At 41.3% G+C, this 27927-nt stretch overlaps 1 protein-coding gene across 13 annotated transcripts in view; it reads right to left on the reverse strand.

The window, feature by feature from the left end:
- Nucleotides 1-27927, reverse strand: part of TCF12 (transcription factor 12) — an 807409-nt gene that overhangs the window by 111449 nt on the left and 668033 nt on the right. For 9 of the 13 annotated variants that reach the window (XM_033920035.1, XM_033920039.1, XM_033920037.1 and 6 more), the window contains 3 exons: nt 23452-23591; nt 22817-22961; nt 6182-6252 (listed from right to left, as the gene is read on the reverse strand). In XM_033920035.1, coding sequence (XP_033775926.1) covers nt 6182-6252; nt 22817-22961; nt 23452-23591 — 356 coding nt within the window. The remainder of the gene's footprint in view (nt 1-6181; nt 6253-22816; nt 22962-23451; nt 23592-27927) is intronic. The other 4 variants (XM_033920038.1, XM_033920040.1, XM_033920047.1 and 1 more) reach the window with 1 other exon arrangement.

Below are 27927 nucleotides of genomic sequence, written 5' to 3' on the forward strand. Positions count from 1 at the left end.
ATAAAACAGTTTCTTGATCATATGTCTTTTTAGCTATAAATGACAATATTATTATTAAGACTTGGCCAAAAGGAAACATTTATAAACTATGAAGAGTTTTACCTCATGCAAAATTGTCATTTCTTTAATAAGACATTAACTATTTTTTCTGCGGCCCTCCAAGTACCTACAAATCCAAAATGTGGCCCTGCAAAGGGTTTGAGTTTGAGACCACTGTACTAGATGGAAGGATTGGAGAAAGAGGGTACATGATGGAAGGAGGGGATAAATAAAGGAGGGCTCATGATGGGGAGAAAAGGATTGAGTTAAGGAAACACTGGAGGGGTGAGGGAAAGAGGTGGCAAGCTATAGGTAGAGGGTAGTAAGAATGTAATCTAGACAGATGCAGAAAATAAATTGAAAAGGAAAATGAGGGAAAAAAGGGAAAGGGATTGCAGAGGAGAGGTGTGGGAGAGGGAAGGAGAGGAGAGAGATGCTAGACCAATGGAGGTGAAAGGAGAGATGGAAGGGGGAGGCATACAGTTTCTGGAAGGGGCATAGAAGGAAAGAAGATGCCATATAGGGGAAGAGAGACGGCAGACAGTGGGTGGAAGGAAGAGAGTTACAAGAAGATGAGGAAAGCAGAAACCACAGAAGACAAAGGTAGAAAAAAATTTTCTATTTATTTATTGCTTTAGGAGACATGTGTCACTGTTTCTGTGGTGTTGCATTGTATGCAGAGCTTCTTACTGGTTCAATTTAACCTTTGTCTATGTATTTCTATTTTATCCCCCCTTTTACAAAACTGTGGAGCGTTTTTTAACGCCAGCCGTGGTGGTAGCAGCTCTGATGCTCAGAATTCTATGAGCATCAGAGCTGTTACCACTGTGACTAAAATCCACACTACAGTTTTGTAAAAAAGGGAGAGGTTAGTTTGTGATTACATATTCCATACTAGACGAAGGTGTTTTCTGTGTTCTGTGTGTTCGAAAGACATGGTTTTTTTGTTAGTTTCAAGTTTCAAGTTTTATTACCATTTGATGAATCGCTTATACAAGTTTTCTAAGCGATGTACAATTTAAAAAGCCACTAGATAGTGGTCTCACATACAATTGGACAACCAAAACAACATACAAATTAAATAAATCAACTAACATTTTTGCAGTCATGTTAAAGACAGACATGATTGAAGAAGGAAAGTGGGGAAAAGTTACAACTTCATTCTATATTGGAAATTACATAAAAGGAAAAAAAAAAATGATAGGGAGGGAAAGGGGTTAATGTGTTTGATATCCGTAACAAAATGTGAGGGGTCCCAGATAAGGCATATTAAACATCAAAAGCGTCTTGAAACAAAAAAGTTTTTAATGATTTTTTAAAAGATGAGAGATCTTTTTCATTTCTAATATAGTGAGGCAGTGAATTCCATAATTTAGGAGCCATAACAGAAAACATATCATTTCTTCTTGTGCCAACGATTTTCAAAGAGGGAATTGTTAGTAAATTTGAAGAAGATGATCGTAGAGAACGCGGGGCATTGTATGGAATAATCATTCTTGTCATAAATTGTGGTTCGTTAAAGATTAGTTCTTTGAATACTAAAAATAGGATCTTAAAGTTAATTCGGTGGGAAATAGGAAGCCAGTGTGATTTAATCATTAATGGTGTGACATGGTCATATTTTTTCCCTTGATGAATAAGTTTTATTGCCGTATTTTGAATTATCTGAAGCTGTCTTTTTTCTTTATGTGTTATATTGATTAGAAGAGAGTTGCAGTAATCGATTTTAGATATGATCATAGAATGAATTAATATATTAACAGATTTAGGATCTAGAAATGTAGAAATTGAATGAATCAGACGTAATTTATGGAAACAAGATTTAACTATTTGACTGATGTGATTATGAAATGATAAGTCAACATCAACCACTACTCCGAGAATTTTCAGCATAGGTACAGATTCTAGGGGGATATTATCTAGGATGAACGGTGATATTGGCGTTAAGTCTCTTTTCCAGGTAAAAAACATGGTTTTGGATTTTTGAATGTTTAATGCCAATTTATTAGAACTTAACCAGTCTTTTATCAAGTCTAATTTTTTATTGAAGGCCATTATTTCTTCATCATTTTCCAGGTCGAAAGGGTGCAGGAATTGAATATCATCTGCATAAGAGAAAGATGTAAAACCCAGTGATTGCGAAATGGTGAGAAGAGGAGATAGAAAAATATTAAATAAGAGAGGTGACAGAATAGACCCTTGAGGTATCCCATAGGTAGAAGAATAATATGTAGAATAGTCATCATTAAATCTGACTCTGGAGGAACGGTCTGAGAGAAAAGAAGTTAATCATTTCAGAACTTGACCACCTATACCTAAGGATTCCAACTGATTCAATAAAAGTTTGTGGTCAATGGTATCGAACGCTGCAGATAAATCTAATGAGAAAAGGGCAACGGATTTATGATGGTCTAAGTAGTAATGGATATTTGTTATAAGACCAATCATTGAATATTCTGTGTTGTGATGTTTTCGAAAACCAGTTTGATTTGGGTGGAGGGCGTTCGAGGATTCGATAAAATCTGAAAGTTGTTCAAAAACTAGTTTTTTAGTTAATTTCATTAGAAAAGGTAAATTGGAAATTGGGTGGTAATTGGAAGTATCATCCTGACTTACTTTAAAGTTTTTTAATATTGGTGTGACAATTGAGGTTTTCCAAGAAATGGGAACGGTTGCAGTGAGCAGACTATTTTGAATAAGAGAAAGAATGAAAGGTCCGAAACCAACAAAAATTTTTTTTAGATAAAATGGGGGGATGATTTCTAGTCGAGAGCCCTTTAGATTAATTGATTTAAGGTAGCCTTCTATGTCCCCTAAAGATGGTGTTTTGAAATTAATGCATTTAGCTGTGGGTATGAAATTAGTTGTATCATCGGCTGAAAGCTTATTTGTCTTATTACCAACAAAGTTTTGTCTGATGGTGGCAATTTTTTGGCAGAAGTAGTCTGCCAGTTCCTGTGCTTTTAAAGTTGATATTTGGTTAGTAGTTTTGGTTTTTGTCTCTGGGTTAATGGATTTTAGGATAGCGAATAGGGCAGTGGAATTTTTTGCTTTTTGAATTTTATTGGCATAGTATGTTTTTTTTGCCTGAGTGATTTTATTTTTGTAAAGAGAAGCCTTTTCACTAAAATGTTGAAGGTTAGATGGAGTTTTGGAAGATCACCATTTCCTTTCTAAAGAGCGAAGTTGTGTTTTTAACAGAGATAGTTCTTCCGAGTACCAAGGATTTCTCAGTTTACGAGCAGAGAAAGTTTTTGAGATCAAAGGTATTTTAGTATTCACAATAGATTCGAGAGAGGAATTCCAGAATTGAAGTTGTTCCTCAATGGAGTTAAAGTTGGGGAAAGTAGTGGAAGTACCGAAGAAAGGTGTGATGTCAGAGGTTTCAAGTTTGGAAAAGTCTCTAAATGAGATCTTTTTGATTTCAGAAGGATGGTTTGGAAGTAATGGTTAGGATTGACTGCAGGATTGATCTGTACTAGTCTGGCTTGTTTAGTTTTACAATGGGTTTATTGATGTTGTACTGCTCACTGCAGTATGTAAGATGCTGCCTTTTCCTAGGTACTCATGTGTGACATGTGGCTTGTTACTAAAAATCATGTTTTTTGTACAGATGGGGGGGGGGTGTCAAAAAATGATGGGCCCCAGGTGTCACATATGCTAGGTACGCCACTGCCTATCAGTCATGGTCCATTCCAGTCAGCAGGGTACCAATATGCCAAAATCTAATGCAAAGGGACCGAGACAAAAGCTGGACAACAGAAAGTCCACAGAGTCAAATCTCGGAGCTGTTAGACACTTTTTTAAACACTGCAGTGTACATTTCAGTTAAGCTTTGTTATGCTAATGTTAGTGAGTCTCAAAGTGACAAAGAAACTCAATTCATGAATTGCTTCTTGAAGTCAACTTCCCTGCATTTGTTGGTGGTTTTTTTTTTTTTTTGTTAGCAGGACCAGCGGCTATTTAGATGCCTGGGCCAATAAGGGCCTTAGGCCCCTCCTCGGTGCACCCCAGGATGAACTGGTAAGGGGAAAGCCCACCATTTTGAAGAGACAGTCCTGTGGCTGTAGGGAGTGAGCACCCCTCCTACCGAGGGAGGTATGGTCCACTAGACTACCAGGCTTATTTAGTGGGGGGCTGTGGGAGACTGTCGGGAGTGTGGGGGATGGAAGCTTACTGCTGGTGGTTACCAGGATGTGTCAAAAGAGGGGGATGGCCCACTAAACCACCAGGGTTGTGTGGTGGGGGTCTGTCGAGAGGGGAAGCTTGCTGTTGGGGGGAGGGGGTTTATAGGTGCAGTTCTCGTGTGTGTGCTCTGCACACACAGTAGCTGTACCCATTAAAAAAAAGTAACCCCTGTTCTCCCTGCTTGCCGGTTCAGGCAGAGAGAGCAGTGGCTGCTTTATTATTTTTTTGACAGGCAGGCAGGAGGAGGAGTTGTGCTAGATATTTTTCTTCTGACCACATCTCCTCCCATCTCTTTACCGGCAATTTTCTGCACACATATAATTTGTATGCTATTGTGCCGAGAATCACCAGTAATACAAAAATCACTCTTTATCACGGTAATCTTTTTTACCATGGTGTTGGAGCTTAGAGAATCTGGCCCATAGTGTGGACTTCCCTGAAAACCCTAAATATGCTCAAAGTCCATTTGAAATTTGAGTGGATCTCTCTTCAGTCAGGAGCTCAGCTGGGGGACCCAACTCATCTAAGAACCAAGGAAATAAACACGGGAACATAAAGTAAATACCAAGATGCTGTCACACAGCTGGAAAGAGGAAGTCCTTTGTCTCCTGAATGAGGATTATCCTCTGTGGGTGATAATTTAAGGAAGTTTGCACATCCTCTGTATTCAGCATCCACTGAGCTGGAAATTTTGGTGAATGGCCTACCAAAGTAGTCTAACTGCAATCTCTCATCAAGAATCACCACACTTTCATTGCTAAATTACTGTCATAAAAAAAAATCAATTTTCACTTGCAGTTTTCTACAAATATAGCTTTACTCAGTTTAAGACATTCTGGAAGATATAAAGGGAATGCTGGAAGGATTTGTAAATTTCACTATCCATAAATATAACCATTCATTTGTTAGAATTTGTAATTTCACCTACAAAGCACAGTACATTCAGTTATGCAGACAGCAAATTATCTAAGTGAATGCACAGATGCAATAAACACCACATGCCATGTAAGCACGACATCTACACTCCCTTATGAAGAAATTTAGTACTTCCAAATTTTATAAATAGACTCACTTTGCAACTCTGCCTTTTGTATAGACCTTTTAAAAAACCCATGCTCATTTTAGACCCTCCATTTTACTAAGACAAAGTTAAAAACAACTTCCCCACAATGATAAACAAAATGTAGTCAAGGGTCTTACGAGCTCGCTTTGACTTTAAACCAATCATATTACTTCAAAAGAGTCAGGGAAATCAGGATAATGAGAAACTGCATGAAAACTTTGATAGCTTTAAACCAGTGTCTCTCAAACATTTTTAGCTCCGACACACTATATGGAGCAAATGTTTTCCATGGCACATTATTAATGAAATTATAAAATTTGCAAAACTAACAAAAAATTAAATCTGAGAGTTATTTATTTAAAGTTCTTTAAGCCATGTAAGGGTAATTGCAACAACGGTAAAACTAAAGTAGATAAAATAGAATTGCTAATCAATGCGATGGAAGAGCTTGTTTTTGAATGCAAATTAACTCAAAATGCAGCGCGGTACTTGATAAGCAAACACGCATTTCATCATCTACCATCTGCCGGCGTTCTCTTTTTATTCCAATTTAATTTCTGTCAGAGCTGAAAATCCAAATTTGCAAAGATAAGAAGATCCAAATGGTAACAAAGCCTTGCAGTTAGTTTTCAAGGACCAATAGCGTCACAAAATGATGCATGTCTGGGCGGTTGTATCCTTACGCACACAGATGCTCATAACATTGACAGACTCTTGCGTACATGACATATATGTCATCTAATCTAGCATATACTTATGAAGGGAATTTTTAAAAATAAAGTACAATTCTGGAATCTCTCAGGGCACGCCACTGTGCTGTGGCACAAAGTTTGAGAGACACTGCTTTAAACTGTATCTACATTTTGAACAATATAAGAATGAAATACTCACAGATGCCAAAGCTTTACCGAGTGCATCACCAGTTTGTGAGCTCCCAGCTGTGTTCCCTCTGCTTCCTGTACCTTACAAAAGTAATACAATACTCAGTGCAATGTTATAGCATAAGGACAGTTTCATTATCCTAAAATGTTAAATTAAAGGGTAATTTTATGCATGAGCACATGTATAAATAGAGCATATTTTCCCCTGTGTGGGTACCATCAAATTCTCAAAATGAAAGTATGCGTGTACCTTCACTTTTGAAAATTACCCCAGAGAACATGTGCTGACATTTACACACAAATCTGCAGGATTAGTTTAGATGCATCTATGCATATTTTCTGATGTCTGTGCATAAACAGCAACCCCTCCTCAATGCCACTCCTGGGAAAATTTCCATTTAGGGAGGGTAAACTTGCATGCATATAAGTTCCAGATCTATTAAAGTGCTGTAAGCAATTACTAAATGAATTAGTGTGTGTTCCCTATTTGACCCTTAATAACAGTACTGCAAATGCCTCTGAGCATCTGAACCCCCCCTCCCCAATCCCCCAGTATTCATCAGGGAGACTCCTTGGGATAAGTGCTGGGGAGGTTGTCAGGGTGGAGGCGGAGCAGGGGCGGTTCTTTACTAAGGAGGTCATGCTCAATACATTGCCAATAATATGGGCACATTTGTTTTATCGGCTATGCATTGACCATATGGTAAAGTATGCTCTGTATAGTAACTGCATGGGCAGATGGTGGCCACACCCCTATCAGTTACTGAAGTCCCTGTGTTCTTTTTGCATTTAATGCACTTACAAAGTAAATGCAAAACTTAAAGGCCTGTTTGCTAAAGCACCGTAAAGTTTATCTGCCTATCAGGAAGCATGTTATAAAAGGCTCTCTATATACATAAATGCACTGATTTAAATATGCATTCTTGGTTTCAACTATTACATACATGTTGCAAAGAAAATACTAGGTTGAGTCCAATCAAAGATCCAGCAAGCCTAACAATTAGTCTCCAACCGTGGCCATTCCAGACCTCTTCAGGTACCCAGAAGTTCCATCTAGGAAGATCAAACTCATTTGGAGACACTGCCCCGAGGAGATGTTCCCTACTGATCCAGAAGTAAGAGGTGGAAATGCCTATGCCTATCCGGCAAAATTATTCTAAGAACTGACTTCTAGAAACTTTTCCAAACCTTTTTGAAACATAGCTTTAAATAGCAGACTTGATCACATTTGTGCAGTTCTAACTTCACAGCTTGATTGTGGACTGATTGGCAAAATGCGTGTTTGTTTTATATTTGCTACCAGTCCATTGCACGGTGCACCCCTTAGTCCCAGAACTATTTGAAATAACCATTCCTTATTAACTTGTTCCACACTATTTCTATCATATTATGTCTCTCCTCAAAGCTGAAGAGCCTTAGCCTCTCTAACTCTGTTTACATTTCCCATCAGTGGTATCATTTTTACTGCCCGTCTCTGTATCAGTTACGCTATATCTTTTTCAGAAATGAAACCACCAGATTTGCGCATAGTACTCAGGATGCGTTTTACACCATGCATCGATGGAAAGACATTATGCAATTCATGCAGACTGTTTAGGGTTTAGTAGTTCGTTTAATAAAGTGTGGAGCCCATTTACTACATTTGTTACTTCGCAATAATGGTCATTTATCTCTCCTTTAATCAGATTTCCTTACACATCCGGCAAGGGGGGGGGGGTAGGGGAGGAAAATGTATTTAGAGTAAAAAATTACTTAATTATAATTATATTCACATAATATGTCTTCTTGTATTAATAATTGGGAGGGGGAAAATGATTGTTTCTTGTATTAATTGTGCATTTAATAGTGCATTTTATGCAGTGTTTATGTTCAGTTAATTGTTTTGCACTGTCGAGGTTTGAAAAATAAATAAAGATTTATAAAAAAAAAAAAAAAAGACATTATGCAATTCAGTTTTGGTTTTCATTCATTTCAGAATAACTCTTGACATTCATTTGCTTTGTTGACTGATATTGCACTCTGAGCCAAGGACTCAATGTATTGCTCACAGTGACTCTAAGGTTATTCTCCTGGGGAATTAATTCCTAATAATAAACTCAGCATTAACATAGAAACATAGAAAGTGACGGCAGATAAGGGCCAAGGCCCATCAAGTCTGCCCACACCAATGACCCTCCCCTACCTCCCTTTGCGAAGAGATCCCAGCTTTTGATCCCATTTAGCTTTAAAATCAGGCACACTGCTGGCCTCAATCACCTGCATCGGAAGACCATTCCATCGATCCACCACCCTCTCGGTGAAGAAGTATTTCCTGGTGTCGCCATGCAATGTCCCTCCCCTGATTTTCCATGGATGCCCTCGTGTTGACGTGGGTTCCTTGAAGAAAAAGATATCCTCCCCCACCTCAATACGGCGCGTGAGGTACTTGAATGTCTCGATCATGTCCCCCCTCTCCCTGCGTTCCTCTAGGGAGTAGAGCTGCAATTTATTCAGCCGTTCCTCATACGGGAGATCCCTGAGCCCCGTGACCATCCGTCTGGCCATCCGTGTGGCCATTCGCTGGCCCGATTCAAGTCTTAGCACATCTTTGCGGTAATGTGGTCTCCAGAATTGTACACAGTATTCCAGATGGGGTCTCACCATGGATCTATATAATGGCATTATGACTTCGGGCTTACGGCTAACGAAACTCCTTCGTATGCAACCCATGATTTGTCTGGCTTTAGATGAAGCTTTCTCCACCTGAGTTGCAGTCTTTATGTCCTCACTGATGATTACCCCTAAGTCTCGTTCCGCTACAGTTCTCTCTAGGATCTCACCATTAAGAGTGTAAGTCTTACATGGATTTTTGTTGCCAAGGTGCATGACCTTGCATTTTTTGGCATTGAAGTTTAGTTGCCAGGTCCTGGACCAATTCTCCAGTAGGAGGAGGTCGTGTGCCATACTATTGGTCTTGGATTTGTTGTCAGGTCCTGTTGTGTTCTTGTCCACTATATTGCATAATTTGGCGAATAACGTTAATTTACCCTGAAGCCCCTCAGCCAAGTCCCTTATGAAGATGTTGAACAAGATTGGGCCCAAGACTGAGCCCTGCGGCACTCCACTTATCACCTCTGTCGTTTCAGAGGGGGAGCCATTCACCACCACCCTCTGAAGTCTACCTCCTAGCCAGTCCCCCACCCATGTAGTCAAGGTATCTCCCAAACCTATAGAGCTCATCTTGCTCAACAACCTGCGGTGTGGTACGCTATCGAATGCTTTGCTGAAATCTTAGTACACGACGTCCAGGGACTCCCCAATATCCAGCTTCCTTGTCACCCAGTCAAAGAAGCTGATCAGGTTGGATTGACAGGACCTCCCCTTTGTGAACCCATGTTGACGGGGATCTCGCAGATTCCCCTCGTTAAGGACCGTATCCAATTGGTGTTTGATTAGAGTTTCCATTAGTTTGCTCACTATTGATGTGAGACTCACTGGTCTGTAGTTCGTAGCTTCCGTCCTGCTTCCTTTTTTGTGGAGTGGAATGACATTAGCCGTTTTCCAGTCTAGCGGGACTTTTCCTTTGCTAAGGGAGAGATTGAAGAGTGTTGATAGTGGTTTCGCCAAGGTGTCTCTTAACTCCCTGAGTACTCTGGGGTGTATGTTGTCTGGCCCCATAGCTTTGTGAACCTTGAGTTTGGATAGTTCACTGTAGACACTACTGGGCGTAAACTCGAAGCTGCAAAACGGGTCTATCGAGCCATCCCCTGTTGGTAGCTGAGGGCCGGATCCCTGCGCCTCACGGGTGAAAACTGAGCAAAAGTATTCATTTAACAGTTTAGCATTCTCGGAGTCTGATTCTACATAGCTCCCGTCCGGTTTCCTAAGGCGTACTATCCCTCCTGTGTTCCTGTTTCTATCACTATTATATCTAAAGAATGCTTTATCGCCCTTTTTGATATTCTTTGCTAGATTCTCCTCCGCCTGCAATTTGGCCTCTCTGACTGCTGTTTTGACGGTTCTTGACTTGGCCAGATAGTCTTCCCTGGAGCCCTGCTTCCCTGAATGTTTGAAGGAGATGAATGCTCTTTTCTTCTCTTTTATGAGGTTGGAGACCTCCGTAGAGAACCACTGCGGTTTGTTTTTTCTTCGTCGTTTACTTACAGATTTGATAAATCGGTTTGTTGTTTCGTGTATGGTAGCTTTCAGTGTTGACCACAATTCCTCTACATTATCAGTCTCTGCTTGGTTTTGCAGCGACTGATGGATGAATTCCCCCATGTCCTCGAAGTTGGTGTCCTTGAAGCTGAGGACCTTAGTTAATGTGTTGGATTTGGTGAAACCTTTTCTGAGGTTAAACCATACCATGTTGTGGTCACTGGATGACAGCGTGTCTCCCACAGAGACATCTGTGACACTTTCTCCGTTGGTAAGTATTAGGTCTAGAATCGCCTGATCCCTAGTTGGCTCCAAAACCATTTGCTTGAGTCTTGCTCCCTTTATAGAGTTTAATAGCCTCTGCTGCCGGTCGCAGAGGAAAGTGTGTTCCAATTCACTTCAGGCATATTGAAGTCACCCATCAATACAGTGTCCCCAAGCAAGGTGATATTCTATATATCCTCGATTAATTCCATATCAAGGTCTTCCTGTTGCCTTGGAGGTCTGTATACTATGCCAAGGTACAGGCATTTGTCCTTTCCCCTGGCCAAATTTACCCAAAGGGATTATTCTGTCTTGTGTGCAGCACTTTGCACTTATCCACATTAAATTCCACCTTCCTTTTCGATGCTCAGTAAAATTCATCTTATAGGTGGAAAAATGCAGCAGATATGTTTTATTACAAGGGCTTATTTCAGGATAGTCGTTGGAGTTCTACTTGTTCAGTGGTTGCATTTATAGGTAATTGCTCTAACCTTTAGGCTATGGCTCTATCTGTTCGGAGGGTCAGTGAACATGTCATTTTCACCTGTAAGTTGAAATAAGTGGGTGTGGCTGCATATATCTAGTGAATCTTACAATTATGAAAATGACACAAAAACTTTATCCATTGATGATCTTAAAATTTGAAATTGCGACTTTATACTTTGGGGCCTATTTGATAAATTAATTCTCACATTAAACAAGTAGCTTATCACAGCACTTTGATTGTACATAGTAACTTCCCTGCTAAGCAGACAGTGCTGAAAGAGACATGGAATGGATGGGCACTGTGCTTTACTGTTACTAAAAATTAAATGTTAACATGGCAGATAAAGCATAGTTACTCACCAGTAGCACGTGTTATCTGAGAACTGCAGGCAGATTCTCACGTGGATGACGTCAACCATAAAACTCCAGCACAGACTGTCAAAAAGTATGCTGTCACTTTAAATCTTTAAGACCTCCCATACCACTTGTATCGGTGCCTTCCTGCCTGATATCAGCTTGCTGGACCATCAGTTCAGTATGAAAGCTAAGAAGATGCGGTGACCAGGGCAAGACGTGTTTCAGCTGCGTTCCAGAGGGCCGGGCCACATCCATCCCCACTGGAGTAATTAATTACCAATTTTGGCGCACTGAGCTGCTATACCTTTCGTGGAAAAATTTGTTTTGCGCTCTGACTTGATCACGAGTGTCAAAAACAGTTGGAAGGAGAAATAAAAAGAAAAATCAAAGGGCCTTGATGACAAGATGGTGAGTGTTGCTGAAGAACCTGCCTTATTCATATCCCTAGAGCATATGTCTGAATTTATCTTGGCAGTGGTACAAGTGTTGGTGCCTTGTTTAGCGCAATTGTCAGGATAAATATTGAATTTAGAAATATTGCTCACAGACATAGCCCAGAGAATGGGAAAGCTGGAAACACACATAGTAACTGTGGAGGATGTAGTAAGCTCAGCGTCGACAGAGGTTGCAGCCCTGCAGGGGAAACTAAAAACAAAAGCAGAGAAGATTGAGGATTTGGAGAATCGCTCTCGCAGGGACAACCTTCGATATGTGGGTCTTCCAGAGACCATTGCTGAAGTTCACCTTGTCCCAAAATTGGAGCGCTGACTGCAGAAAGAACTACTTCTCCTAGACAGTATAGGGCCTGTGTGGTTAGAACAGGCTCATCGGTTGGGCAGGAGACTGGAGGGGTGGCAATGACTGTATGCAGTAATTGCAGAGGTAAACAACTATGTACTAAGACAGTGCTTCTACAATAATGTATATCAAATAGGGACACACTTTGTTTTGACAGGGAGTTGGTGCGGATCTTTCAAGATTACTCAGCAGCTATTCTGGAGAAGACATTTCATATTGATTTATCCAGCCATACTTTGAGCTTTTACATCAGAAGATTGGCATATGTTGGAGACAGGATTTCCTCAACATTTTCCAGACAGAGATGTCATCACTGGTAACTTGACTTAGTGTCCATCTTTCTGCTAGCAGTGTCTGCTTTGGACTTCTGGACTTTATAGATTATATATATATATATATATATATATATAGTCCCTTTGAGGAGATTAGTGAGCTGTGAATGTGTGGGTTGAATGGTAAATGGAGCACGTGCATGACAGGGGTATTTTTGGGAGTTAGTTAGTGATATGAGTGCGGGTCTTTGGGTGTTGGGGGAGTTAGAGCAATTACTATAGAAACATAGAAACATGACGGAAGATAAAGGTCAAATGGCCCATCTAGTCTGCCCATCCACAGTAACCATTATTTCTTTCTCTCTCTAAGAGATCCCACGTGCCTACCCACGTGTAGTGGAGGGGGTGTGCATACTCACAAGCTGTTTCATTTTATTCTGAGGAGCAGCTTATGGACACTTTTGGGGGAGGGATGCGCTCAAGTGGAACTGCAAGTGGAAGGACAATGGATGCGAATGGTAAGGAGATTGTTGTGCGAAGTGAAAATTGGACAGGAGGTGGCTTGTATTTTATAAATGAGTTAGGCACATAATTTGTTGGGAAAAAGGCAGGAGGCTAGGTGACATTTCCCGTTCTTCTTGCATACCTCTGCTGGTAAAGGAGTAGTTATGTGGTAGGCTTCCCATTTTTGTTTGCAGGGGATTCAGAAGGGAGTGTGGATGCCAATTACTAAAGTGAAACTGAAAGTAGATGATGCAAGTGGAATGGGTGGTAGTGAATGGAAATGAAGACAGATATCTGTGCTTGGCTTGTTGGTTCGGTGGGGATGGGGGTCAGGGACCTGCTTGCATCAGGTTGTGACTTGAGTGTTCTAGTTCCTGTGCATAGCGGGGGTTGGAAATGTCTTGCTGGGGATGGAGTGAGAAAATGGGTGGGGGGGAAGGAGGGGGAGGCTCAGAGGGATACAGAGATCTTGAATTTGAGCTTGTTTAGCTGGCTGGTTGTTGTATCATGGGTGGGAGGCAGGGTTTAGAATACTGTATATGCATACTTGGTTGGTTTCTTGTTGCACAATAGGACAGAGGGGGAGGAGTTGTGGGAGATTTTGCAAAAATGTATATAAGTGGTCTATTGTTGGGGTTTTACTATTGTTTTTATGGAACAGTGTATTTCTTCAACTGTTGCTTTGTCAGGGTCAAGCAGTTACATGCTGTCTTGTTGGGAAGCCTCTAACTAAGGTATTTTCAATTCCAGTTGGAACACCCTTGGTAGGAGTGCAGGACTATTTGGTTGCCTGGTAAAATAATTATACCTCTATACATAGATCCCTCTAAGATAAAACTAGTAACTTGGAATGTTTCTGGGATTACCTCACATATAAAATGAACTAAAATCCTCTCTCAATTGAAGTGGCATGCTGTGTAAAACAGACTAAAGTGACTGATGGATTGGATTGGTTTATTTATAATTCGCCTTTTACAAGGTGAAGTACATCATCACGTTCATAAACATACACAAATGACATTTCAATCATTTTGCAAAAATTAAAATTGACTGCACCAGATTACATAACAAACTGACGTAACAACGTTATCATCAGACAAACTTCTTATACCATTTGAAACATTTGTACAGCTCGGTGGGTCAGGTCTTCTTATTCTTCCAACCCACAGAAAAAAGGAGGGGTAGCAGTCCTGGGACATAAGGGTTTTATGGGACAAATTACAGAACTTCAAAAAGATAACCATGGGAGATAAATTTTGTTACATATTCAAACGCCTGGTCTAGCATTCCATCTACTTGCTATTTATGTGCATAATAATTATGGGCATGTCTTTTTTAGGAAGCTGGTCCAGCTGTCCATGCAAACTAACCCGCTTCTGGTAGTATTAGCAGGAGACTTTTTTTTTTAGATGGTGTCAGGCTAGGTTGTTTGTTGTGGTGCCTCCTATCACCCTTTTGTCATTTTCTTTTTGTTTTATTTTCTCTTATTATTTTTATCTTACTTTCACTTTATTTTTACTATTTTGTGTTTTTATTCTTCTAATTTTAATTTTATTTTGATTGATCCTTGGCCCAATGTGATTCCATGTGCTAAAAGATAGTAAAGGTCACTAAAACATCAGACATACATTAGAGCTATAGTTCATAATTTTTCTAATAAATGTATGTGGAGCCATCGTCTAATTGGGACCCCCCTTTAACAGACTAGAGGATTCAGGCTTGCCCAAGCTTTCACATACCCACACAGATCAGCTCAATGCTCCCTAAATGGCCAAAGAACTGCAACGAGCAGTTAAATTGCTGTGCAACTCAAAAGCACCTGGCCCAGATGGTTTCACTCTCAAGTTTTATAAGGTGCTGTTGCCGCAGCTGTGCATTCCCCTGTTATTTCATTTTGAGAGAGTGGTATCAGTAGGGACTTTCCCAGTAGGTTCTAATTCAGCATTAATGGCTCTGTTCCCTAAGCCTAGTAAAGATTTAATGATGCCCGAGTCTTCAATCTATCTCCCTTTTGAATATAATTTAAAGCATTTGTTCCATATCCTGGGTGACAGCTTAGCACTTATCCTCCCTGAAATAATTTGTCCAGATCAAATGGGATTTGTTAAGGAATGTCAATCTGTAGTTAATATAAGAAAGGTACTGATGCCTGTTGCCCACTGTAACTTGCATTTTATCCTAGTAATTCTGGTCAGTTTAGATGCTGAGAAAGAATTTGACAAAGTGCAGTGAGAATATCTCTTTGATCTATTACAGCATATAGGCATATCAGGGTGGTTTTAGCAGGCTATTCAGGCATTGAACCATCAACTGGTTGTGATAGTTAATGGTCAATCTACTCCCTTTTTCCCAATTAGGCAAGGAACATGTCAGGTATGTCCCCCGTTGCCTTTGCTTTTTCTTTTGTATTTTTTGCATCTTATTATTAGATAGAGATGATAGAAGTAACCGGGGTGGGGGTGGGGGTGGAGGTGGGGGAGATGGTTAAAATCTTAGCCTTCATGGATGATATTTTGTTGGCTCTGATCAGTGCACAATTGTCTTTAGCTGCCTTCATGGGAATTACAGATGAATTTTGGTATTATTCTGGCTTTCAACTGAATGGACACAAGTCTATAATTCTCCCATTAGACCCTGCAATCCCTGCTCAATGGGTGGAGGAGTTCCCTCTGATCTGAGCAGATGAAGCTATATAGTATTTAGGTATCTGGATCCCAAGAGACTTATCTAAATTATACTCCCTTAATTTTATTGCGAGACTACAGGCTATGGAACAAAAATGATCATTATGGCAAGCATATTCTTTTCATAGTTGATGGGATTGCCTTATATAATATATGTTACCTTATTGGCTCTACCTCTTCCAGATACTGCCTCTAATTATTTCTTTGTTCGCACATAAATCCATAGTATGAACTTTAAATAAATTTCTTTGGAACGGCAAAAAAACAAGGTTAGCCTACAAGATAGTAGCCATCGCCTCAGGATAAGGAAGATCTAGGTCTCTTAAACATCCGATTATTTACCATGGCTTGCCTACTTTTCCAAATCAATGACTGGTACAGGGACATATCCACATTCTCATTTACTTCAGCAGAAACAGAAAACTTTTCTTTTATCTCCATATCACTTTAGTACCTCGTTCCACACCCCTGCATGTTTTTTTGCACAATTTGATAGGTGCCTATCCTGTATATTCCCCTATTTGGAGCGTTTGGCGATGGCTAATGTTCCTTACTCAATGTATGGGCAGATGTTTCACCATTACTGCTGGTAAGAGATAATCTGGAATTTGTGCCTGGTAGGACTTTGGATGTCCCAGGGCATCATCTATCTTCATCAGGTCCTTAATGACAATGGATCCCAAAAGCAATTTGTGGATTTGCAAACAGACAATGAGCTTCCCACACAGGATCTTTTTGCTTATTGGCAGTTGCATTATTATGTCCTCTCATTGTCCCAATCCACATTAGTTCAAGATTCTTTGGAGCTGCTGAAAGAAAGTTTATGCATAGATGCACAGCAAGATATCCCATTGAATTTTCATCATAAATATTTACAGGAAATGCAGGCGGAATATGTCTATTCATGGCTTAGTCATCAGTGGTCGAGGGATCTGGGAGTTGGAATTTTGATTAAGACTCTTCAAAGGTACTTAAAAATGATGTTCCAGTTGAAACTATCAGTCCCTCTTTCAGAAATAAGTTATAAATTGGTCATGAGATTATATATATCGCCTAGATAGTGGTAAACGGTACCCTCTCCGATACGATGGAGGTGATCAGCGGAGTGCCGCAGGGCTCGGTCTTGAGCCCAATCCTATTTAACATCTTCGTAAGAAACTTGGCTGAGGGGCTTCGAGGTAAAATTACATTATTCGCCAATGACGCCAAACTATGCAACATAGTAGGCAACCGCACAACAGATGAAAGCACAGTGCCCGACAAAAGCTCAATGCCCGACAGTATGACGCAGGACCTACTCCTGCTGGAGCATTGGTCAAAGACTTGGCAACTAAGTTTCAATGTCAAAAAATGCAAGGTCATGCACCTTGGCGGCAAAAATCCATGCAGGACTTACACCCTAAATGGTGAGATCCTAGCAAGGACTGTAGCAGAACGTGACTTGGGGGTGATCATTAGCGAAGACATGAAGACTGCCAATCAAGTGGAGAAAGCTTCATCCAGGGCTAGACAAATCATGGGCTGTATCCATAGAAGTTTCGTCAGCCGTAAGCCCGAGGTCATAATGCCGTTGTACAGATCCATAGTGAGACCCCATCTGGAATACTGTTTACAATTCTGGAGGCCGCATTATCAAAAAGATGTGCGGAGAGTTGAGTCGGTTCAGCGAATGGCCACCAGGATGGTCTCAGGTCTCAAGGATCTCCCGTTTGAGGAACGACTGGGTAAGTTGCAGCTGTACTCACTCGAGGAACGCAGAGAGAGGGGAGACATGATCGAGGTGGAAGAGGATCTCTTTTTCCTTAAAGGACCCATGGCAACAAAAGGGCATCCGTTGAAAATCAGGGGTGGGAAATTTCATGGCGACACCAGAAAATATTTCTTCACCGAAAGGGTGGTTGACCGCTGGAATAATCTTCCACAACAGGTAATTGAGGCAAGCAGCGTGCCAGATTTTAAGAAAATATGGGATTGGCATGTTGGATCTCTTCGTGGAGGTAGTTAGGGGGTGGGCCATTAGTATGGGTAGACTAGATGGGCCGTGGCCCTTTTCTGCCATCATTTTTTTCTATATTTCTATGAGACGTTCAAATATGTCACAGGCCGTATCGAGGTGGAAGAGGATCTCTTTTTCCTTAAAGGACCCATAGCAACAAGAGGGCATCCGTTGAAAATCAGGGGTGGGAAATTTCATGGCGATACCAGAAAATATTTCTTCACCGAAAGGGTGGTTGATCGCTGGAATAATCTTCCACAACAGGTAATTGAGGCCAGCAGCGTGCCAGATTTTAAGAAAAGATGGGATTGGCATGTGGGATCTCTTCATGGAGGTAGTTAGGGGGTGGGCCATTAGTGTGGGCAGACTAGATGGGCTGTGGCCCTTTTCTGCCGTCATGTTCTATGTTTCTATGTTAGGTGAGCTAAACAAATAGCACTGCAGCAAGACTCCTGGTGCCAAAATGTCGACAGCAGGATTCTACATTGGGTCATATGTTCTATTCTTGCACTGCTATTCAGACCTTTTGGAAAAGGATTTTAAATCATATAGCCACATTATGGCATGCTAGTTGTACTTTGACACCAAAAGTTGTATTCTGTCAATGTCTGGTAGTAGCACTCGTTACAAAGGGCATGAGAGATTTTTTAAAGAAAGCCTTGCTATTGAGTATAAAAGCTCTTCTATTACACTGGCTGGCTGAATACTCCGCCCTCTTTGGAACAGTGGAGGGCGGTTCTTATACAGTATCAACAGATGGAGCGACAGATTACAGATTTGAACTCTTTTGGTGGAGATGGTTCCAAACCATATGGGAACCTTTTTGGAATTCGTTAACACCTATTGCTTGTTAAATTTGTGATTATACTTTATTTTATGTTTTAAACTTTCATTTAAACATAGTTGGACAATGCTGTGAAACTGGGTTTAGGTTGGAGGGAGGGGGCAGAGGGGTATGGGAAGCGGAGAAAATGAAAAGTTGCTATAAATATTTACTAAAATTCTGTGTTTATCTTGCAGTTGAATTTGGATTTACTGTAACTTTTGGATTCAATAAAGATGTATAAAAAAAAGAAAAAGAAAGGAAAGTTAAGAAGCCAACTAGGGGAGGTAGGGGAGTTGTGAGAATATCTGTCTGCTGTCCTTGGATAACACCTGCTACAGGTGAGTAACTATACTTTGTCTGAGGTCAAGCAGGCAGTAAAGTCTCACATGTGAGACTCCCTAGCTGCCAGGATCATGCATCTTAGAAGAGGGTTATTGACGACTATCATAAGCCTGGCGAAACCAGAAGGGGTGGAGGGAAGTTGGCATCTAAGTGGAGAATAAATTTTGTAGAACTGCTTAGCCGAACTGACTATCCTACCTGGAATGATTCTCCAAACAATAGTGGGATGTGAAGGTATGAACTGAGGACAAGTTGGCTGCTTTACAGATGTCCTCAATGAGAGTGAAACGTACATGAGATACTGAAGCCATCATTGCTTGAACTTTATGTGCAGTGACATGGCCTTCTAGTGTCAACCCAGCCCGAGAATAGCAAAAGGAGATACCATCCGACAGTCTGCCAGCCATGTGGAGATGGTTCTCCTGGTGACAAGAGTTCCTAATCTATTTGGATCAAAGGAAAGAAGGTTTGGTGAGGTTTGGTTCAATCCAAGTAATAAGCAAGAGAACATTTATAGTCCAATGGAGTGCCACTTCATTAGGGTCAGAATGTGGTCTTGGAAAGAAAACAGGAAGAATTATATACTGGTTCAGTTGAAATTCCAAGACGACTTTGAGGAGGAACTTCGGATGAGAGTGTGGCATAGTGGTTAGAGCTACAGCCTCAGGATCCTGACATTGGGGGTTCAAACCCTGTGCTGCTCCCTGTGACCCTGGGCAAGTCATTTAATCCTCCACTGCCTTAGGTACATTAAACTAAACTAAACCTTAAGTTTGTATACCGCATCATCTCCACAGAAGTAGAGCTCGACACGGTTTACAGTAATTGGTATAGAAAGAAACTACAATGAAAAGTAGAAGGGCTTAGAAAGAGAGGCTTAGAGGGAATTAGTAAATCGATGAGGGAGAGGTCATTGCATTTTGGAGATTGTGATAGATTGTGAGCCTACCGGGACAGATAGGGAAAATGCTTGAAGTACCCATATGTAAACTGCTTTGAGTGTGGTTGTATAACTACAAAAAGGTGGTATACAAGTCCCAATCCCTTTCCCTTTTGTGGTAGAATGTTGTTTAGGTTGATCCAATATGAGCGCTAGAAGTTCACTGAGTGCAGACATAAGCAATATGTGGAAGACTACTTTCCAAGTAAGGTGCTTGAGAGATAAAGTCGAGAGTGACAGAAGGAGGCTTGAGAGGTAGCTTGGTATAGTAAAGGCCTTTCATGAATCTGGACACCAAGGGATATACAGATAATGGGGAGGGGGGGAGGGGGTGTCCAGCAGGGTGTGACAAGCATTAATAGCATTGAGATGAACTCTGACTGAAGTAGTTTTGAGATCAGTTAGAAAGATGCAGGGGATAGTCCAGAACTGAAGGGAGAGGAGGAGCAATCGGGTTCAGCGAGTGGAGAGTACACCAATTTATGAAGCAGGTCCACTGGAAATGGTAGCAGTGCTGTGTGGAGGGCTTTCTAGATGCTTCAATGATGGCTGACACTGGTGCAGACAGTGGGAAAGCAGCTACTTGTTGGGAGAAATATACCATACTCTGAGTGCTAATGAACATAGATGGAGATGAAGGAGAGACTCCTCACTCTGTGTCAGCAACATTGGAAAGATTTGGAGTGTGATGGGTTCCTTTATGCTTAGTTTTAGGCATCTTGAAAATACTTCTTCTTAGGTTAATTAATTAATTAAGTAGTATATTAAAAAACATCAATACACTGTCAAATACTAATCCAAAAAACAATTCCAAACATATGTATAATATTTATACTAAGGGCTCCTTTTACAAAGGTGCACTAGTGTTTTTAGTGCACACACCGGATTAGCACACGCTAGCCGAAAAATTACCACCTGCTTAAATGGAGGCGGTAGCGGCTAGCACGCACTAAAACCGCTAGCGCACCTTTGTAAAAGGAGCCCTAAGTTCCTGAAGTGTTTAGAAATGGATTTTCAGATGGCTGACAGAGTATATAATTGAAATAGTGCAGCTCAAATCTTCATTGCTCCCTTTTTTTATATAATCACAATCCTCTTACAAAAACACAATGGTGTTTAATAAAAGATAGAAAACTTATCTTGAATGTAGTAACCGGGCTCATTAATCATCCCTCCTGTCATGAATTCAACGTTTCACTTTCTTCATCAGGGTCGAGGTGTCATGGAAAAATGCCATAAGGTATATTTTCTGAGCTTGATGAAGAACAGGCTATAAAGGCATAGTTTAGAAGGACTTAAGATCAACTTGCAGCCACCCCAGTATTCCACCAGGGTTTGTCTACAACAGGGGTGCCCAAAAGGTCGATCGTGATCGACCAGTAGATCGCGAAGGCAATGTGAGTCGATCACGTTGCCTTCACATACTACTTGCTTCCTGACTCAGAAGCGCCGAGCTGATCAACTTCTCCCACCCAACGTCAATTCTGACATTGGAGAAGAAGTTACGGGCCAGCCAATCACTGCCTGGCTGGCCTGGAACTTCCTCTCCAACTTCAGAAATGACGTCGGGGAGAGGAAATCTGGTCAGCCCGGCACTTCTGTGTGGGGAAGCAGGGAGAGCTTGGGGCAGCGGTGGTTTAGAGGCTGTTTCCCGATGGTGGTGGCAGCGCCTTGGGAGCAGGAAGGAAGACAGAAAGAAAGAAGGGAAAAAGAAAGAAAGAAAGGGGGGACAGGAAGACAGAAACAAAGGGGTCATGGAGAGAGAAAGAAAGAAGGGAAGGAGACAGAAAGAAAGGTGAGGGGGCAGGGAGAGAGGAAGAAAAAGTTGGCGGAGGGAATGAGGTCTGGAAGCATACAGCAGGCTGAAAGAAGGGAAGAAATATTGGATGCACAGTCAGAAAAATAAAGTGCAACCAGAGACTCATGAAATCACCAGACAAAAAGGTAGGAAAATATGATTTTATTTTCAATTTAGTGATCAAAATGTGTCCGTTTTGAGAATTTATATCTGCTGTCTATATTTTGCACTATAGCCCCCTTTTACTAAACTGCAATAGCGGTTTTTAGTGCAGGGAGCCTATGAGCATCGAGAGCAGCGCAGGGCATTCAGCACAGCTCCCTGCCTTAAAAACTGCTATCGCGGTTTAGTAAAAAGAGAGGGGGTATATTTGTCTATTTTTGTATAGTTGTTCCTGAGGTGATATCGCATAAAGTCATCTGCCTTGACCTCTTTGAAAACCCGCGGAATATAAATGATAATTAACATTTTCTCTGCATAGAGTGTGCTTTGTGATTTTTAAAATTTTATTGTTGGTAGATCATTTTGACTTGGTCATTTTAAAAGTAGCTCACAAGCCCAAAAAGTGTGGGCACCCCTGGTCTACAACATAGGGTGCTATGGATGCATTAAGTTTACTAGACAGCCTGAATTTAACTAACTTTCTTGAGACATTTATGCAGTTAATGGTGTGATGCTGCTTACGTCATTCATCCTGGAATCAGAATATGATTTGACCCTAAAAATGGGTTTCACAGACAGTCAATTTCTATGTCACGGTGGTAAAGTGCTTATATTCAATTATTTATCTCCTGCAACCCAATCTTCATGAAATAAAAATATTTTATTAGGCCCACATACAATTGCCTTGGATGCAGGATATTTTTCTTCTAAAATTTTCTTTTAAGTGTATTCTTAAACACAAGAGGAATGTTTATGTCTTTTAATGATCCAGAATGGTCAACATTTTCTTGCAGGATAATCTCCTATCCACACCTGTAGATAAAGTGAGTGATTGATGCGTTGTTGTTGAATTTAGGATGCAGATACATAATGCTCCTAATATTATCATTTTTGTTGTTGTCATTGACTCCACCCCCCCCACCGCCCCACCCCCCCTTATTTTGTGGACTTGGGATGTTCACTTCCTGATGTACAAATTTTCTTTCAAGTTATATTGGTGTACTTTTCTCGATTTTTAATTTCACCAATGAGTGATTATTTTTTTATACGAAAATGAAATTACACACTTTTACACTTACCCAGGAGACTGTCTGAGCCATTGATGGGAGGCGTGTGTGATGCAGCTACGTAAGGAGAACTACTAGTAGTGCCACGATGGAAGCTGGACATTGGAGGAAGACTGGCATTTATATCTGTTGGGGAGACTGAATGTGGTGGGTAATTCTGAAATACAGAGATACAAAAAGAGAGGCTGCATTATCTATAAATTGATATCAAAGCCTCCAGTAACAGCTAGGCAACATTAAAAATGAAAAATGCATGAGTCCAGTGCTAAAAATTAGCACAACCAGTTAACCACTAACCACACAGTTGATAATAACATAAGAACATAAGAATTGTCGCTGCTGGGTCATACTAGTGGTCCATCGTGCCCAGCAGTCCGCTCACGTAGCGGCCCTTAGGTCAAAGACCAATGCCCTAACTGAGACTAGCCTTACCTGCGTACGTTCTGGTCTGCGTACTTTGTCTTGAATCCCTGGAGGGGATTATGCTTATTATGTGAAAGAATACCTCATGGTGATCTATTCAAACTCTGAAGAGATGTTACAGGGTAAAACAGAGGGGGGTGGTGGGTGTTCCACACTCTGGAGAAGATAGTAACAAAATAGACAGACACTGGCTAAATAGATTATTTTCAGTTCTTAGATCTTACCAGGCGGTCATGTGTGTGCAGACTGCCATAACTGCTGGGCTGCGGCATGTGAGAAGAGGAGGTGCCCAAAAGTCCACCATAGCCAGGCTGGCTCATGCCATTGGATGAATTCCAAAGGTCCGAAGAGTTGTGAGTCCCATCTATAATGAAAAATGTTTTCTTTTTCATGCAAGAAATTGGTAAATGTTCCCTCTGCCTAGGAGCAAAGATAGCAACATAGATTTAGGTGGAAAATGACCACACGGTTCATTCACTCAACCCACTTCTTTCTGCCTATTGTGACCTCACAGGTCATAATTAATTTGTGGTCTTCTCTCTTTGCCACTAAGATCCCTCTTGATTTGCACCAAGCATTCTTTAATTCTTCCACTATCTTGACTCCAATTATTTCTGCTCAGTCAGGTAATGTGTCTACTAACACATTAATTTTTCTGTGTTTCTATGCACCTTCAAAAAGATATACATAGGATGGAGTCGGTCTAGTGGAAGGCTACTAAAATGGATGATGGTTTTTGTCACAAAGTATACGGGGACAGACTTAAAGAAAGGCAGGAGAGGGGAGATACGAAAACTCTGGAAACAGGGATGAAGGTGAAAGGGGATAGATTCAGAAGTAACCTCAGAAAATACTTTTTCACAGAAAGGGTGGTGAATGTTTGGAACACCTTCCCAGTGGAGGTGGTGGAGAAAAATGTGTTTCTGAATTAAAGAAAGCTTGGGACAAGTACGTTGGATCTCTATGGGAGAGGAGGGGATAGTAGATAGCATGGTTTGGCAGACTAGATAGAAAAAAATGAAGGCAAATAAATACTATGGGGTTCATAATCGAAAGAGAAAAACGTCCAAAAACTGGCCTAAGTCGGCACTTGGACGATCATCAGTCAAAAACGTCCAAGTGCCGATAATAAAACCAGGTTTTGGACGTATTTCAAAATGACCTAGGCCTTCACAGTGCTGCTGAACGACCATAGCTAAATGGAGCGTGTCAGGAGGAATGTTGAGGGCAGAATTTGGGTGGGACATGGGCAGGCTTAGACTTAGTTGTACTGCATGTATAACTGAAAGTTATACAGCACAGGATCGACAGAACTTGGACATTGCGACTTAGACCATTTAAAACATGGTCTAAGTCACAAAAACCCCAAACCCTTTTGTACTGGCATATAAGTGGCTCCTGCAGCCATAAGGGCTATTGGGGTGGTAGATAAATGGGTCTAGGGAATTCTGGAGGTGGTTTGGGGGGCTCACCATGACCTATAAGGGAGCTGTAGTGAGGTGAAGACACGGCACCCTTTTTGTGAAGTTCACAGCAGTGCCCTGTAAGGTACCCCATTATTTAGGTGTCATGTCTAGGTGTTCATCACTTTGCAGACCCCTCCCACATCCAACAGGGCTTGTTCTAGGTGTTTTTGACTTGGACAAAAAGTTGGATGAAAATGTAGATGATTTAGCGACTTGGATGATCAGATCGACAGGATGTATACTTAGACGATTTTCGAAACGAAAAAAAAATTTGGACATATTTTTCGAAAATGTGTCCTAAACTGTTTTTTACTTTGGACGACTTGCGACTTAGACAAAAACGGACTTACACATTCCTTTCGATTATGCCCCTCCACATGGCCTATGTTTAAAAAGTACAGTCGACTCCGCTTAAGTGTAAGCCCTCTGTACAGGACTGTACGCTTAATCGGAGTACCACTTTTTAGTCATGAAAAAAAATCACAGTACACTGTAGTAAAATGCAATAAAACTTTTGTTCAACAAAAAAACCACACAATTTAATACAGTTCAGCTTTAGAAACAGCACTGATCCGTCTAATGCAAAACACTATAAACCTTTTTTTAAACCAACATTCTACTGAAATAATCAGTCATTGTTTTCTTCATGCAGATTGCACAATTCAGGCTGTTTATTTGACTACTGATGCTGTAAAACTGTCCATAGTCATGACATCCAATTATCTCCAGATAACAACACAGCGTGTGTAGAGACTTCAGCGCATCTGAGAAGGAAACAGTCTCTGCAGGTGTTTCATTAGTTGTGATGACCGCAGCCGTATCTTCGTCCTCATCAGACTCTTAGTTGTCTGCAGTGTCCTTTATGACTGTACAGATATTGGAATTAGTGCTGTCAGATGATGTGGACACACTGTTGTCAACGGCGACATACAGTTCAAACTCTTGTGGTGAGAGTCCAACTGGGAGTTCAATGGATGAAGTGTCAGCTTCATTTGTCTCATCAGATGCGTGAATGAAGCTTGCCCGTCGATAGCAATTTGAAATAATTGATGATGAGACTCAACTCCACACCTCCCATACCATGTGAAGAGAGTCAAGCAGCGTCATTTTTCTCGTGATCTCAGCAGCTCATGGGCTGGATTCCATGCTTGCATCAATCACTGCCATCACATATCTTAAGACGAGCAACCTGTAATGACGTTTTAAGTTGGCGATTATGCCCTGGTCCATCAGTTGGATCAAAGATGTCGTATTTGGTGGCAGAAACACGAGTTTGATGTTGGTTAGTCTTACGTCATTACTGTGTACTGCATAGTTAAGAACATTGTGCCAGCAGTCCACTCCCGTGGTGGCCCCCAAGTCAAAGACCAGTGCCCTAACTGAGTCTAGCTTTACCTGCGTACTTTCTGGTTCAGCAGGAACTTGTCTAACTTTATCTTGAATCACTGGAGGGTGTTTTCCCCTATAACAGCCTCCAGAAGAGCGTTCCAAATTTCTACCACTCTCTGGGTGAAGAAGAACTTCCTTACGTCTGTACGGAATCTATCCCCTTTTAATTTTAGAGAGTGCCCTTTCGTTCTCTCTACCTTGGAGAGGGTGAACAATCTGTCTTTATCTACTAAGTCTATTCCCTTCATTATCTTGAATGTTTTGATCATGTCCCCTCTCAGTCTCCTCTTTTCAAGGGGGAAGAGGCCCAGTTTCTCTCATCTCTCACTGTATGACAACTCCTCCAGCCCCTTAACCATTTTAGTCGCTCTTCTCTGGACCATTTCGAGTAGAAACATAGAAGATGACAGCAAATAAGGGCCATAGCCCATCAGGTCTGCCCACTCTATTGATCCACTCCCAAGTCTACTATCTTAGGGATCACACTCCTGGTGACAGGTTTCCTTGGCTTAACCCTCTAAGGGATCCCACATGGGCATCCCATTTGCTCTTAAATTCTTGCACGCTGTTTGCCTCGATCACCTGCACCGGGAGCTCATTCCAAGGATCAACCACTTTCTCGGTGAAGAAATATTTCCTGGTGTCGCCATGAAATTTTCCGCCCCTGAGTTTGAGCGGATGCCCTCTTGTGGCTGAGGATCCTTTGAGAAAGAGAATCTCTTCTTCCATCTCGATACGGCCGGTAATATAAACGTCTCGATCATGTCTCCTCTCTCCCTATGTTCCTCGAGTGAGTACAGCCGCAAATTTTTCAGCCTTTCCTCGTATGATAGATCCTTGAGCCCTGAGACCATCCTGGTGGCCATCCGTTGCACTGACTCTACTCTCAGCACATCTTTTCGGTAGTGTGGCTTCCAGAATTGCACACAGTATTCTTCATGTACAGCGACCAGTGCTGGACGCAGTATTTCAGGTGGGGGCGCACCATGGCCCAGTACAGCGGCATGATAGCCTCCTACGATCTGTTTGTGATCCCCTTCTTAATCATTTCTAGCATTCTGTTCGCCCTTTTCGCCGCCGCTGTGACTTGTCTACCAGTACTCCCAAGTCTCTTTCCGGGGGGGAAGGGGTCTCTCCGAGTACTGCACCGGACATCCTGTATAAGATTTTTCTTACCGACATGCATCACCTTACACTTATCCATGTTAAACCTCATTTGCCATGTCGCAGACCATTTCTCGAGCGTGTTTATGTCACATTGTAGGTCTTCGCAATCCTTTTGTGTCTTCACTACTCTGAATAACTTTGTATCGTCTGCAAATTTAATCACCTCACTCATCATACCAATTCCCAGGTCGTTTATAAATATGTTTAATGCTTATCAGATTGTCAAGCTTCTGCAGCTATTCAATCCACAGTATTGCCGTTATTCATGCGTTTTTGTTGCTTTAATATTCAACAGGCAGGTGTTTAATGTTTTTGAAGCTCCGAGGATTTTGATTTGTCCCAATCACCAGTGGCTCAAGCTTTTCGCTACCGTCCATAATGCAACTGAGCAGCAATGTCAATCATTCCTTTGGTACCTTGAAGTCAAGAGTTTTGCTGCATTTGAAAGCCAATGTTCCATCAGGGATGGCACGCCAATACAGGCCTGTCTCATCGGCGTTGAAAACATCACATGGTTTATATCCACCAATGACTGATGGCAACACTTCCATGACCCATCTTTCTGCACCAAACTCATTCACATCTTGTTTTTTGCCATGCTGCTTCTTAAACTTTATGCCATTTCAAACTTTCCACCTCTCTAGCTATCCATTTGTTGCTTTGAAGTCTTCTACGCCC

This window comes from Geotrypetes seraphini, chromosome 14 (assembly GCF_902459505.1).
Source record: "Geotrypetes seraphini chromosome 14, aGeoSer1.1, whole genome shotgun sequence".
NCBI lineage: Eukaryota > Metazoa > Chordata > Amphibia > Gymnophiona > Dermophiidae > Geotrypetes > Geotrypetes seraphini.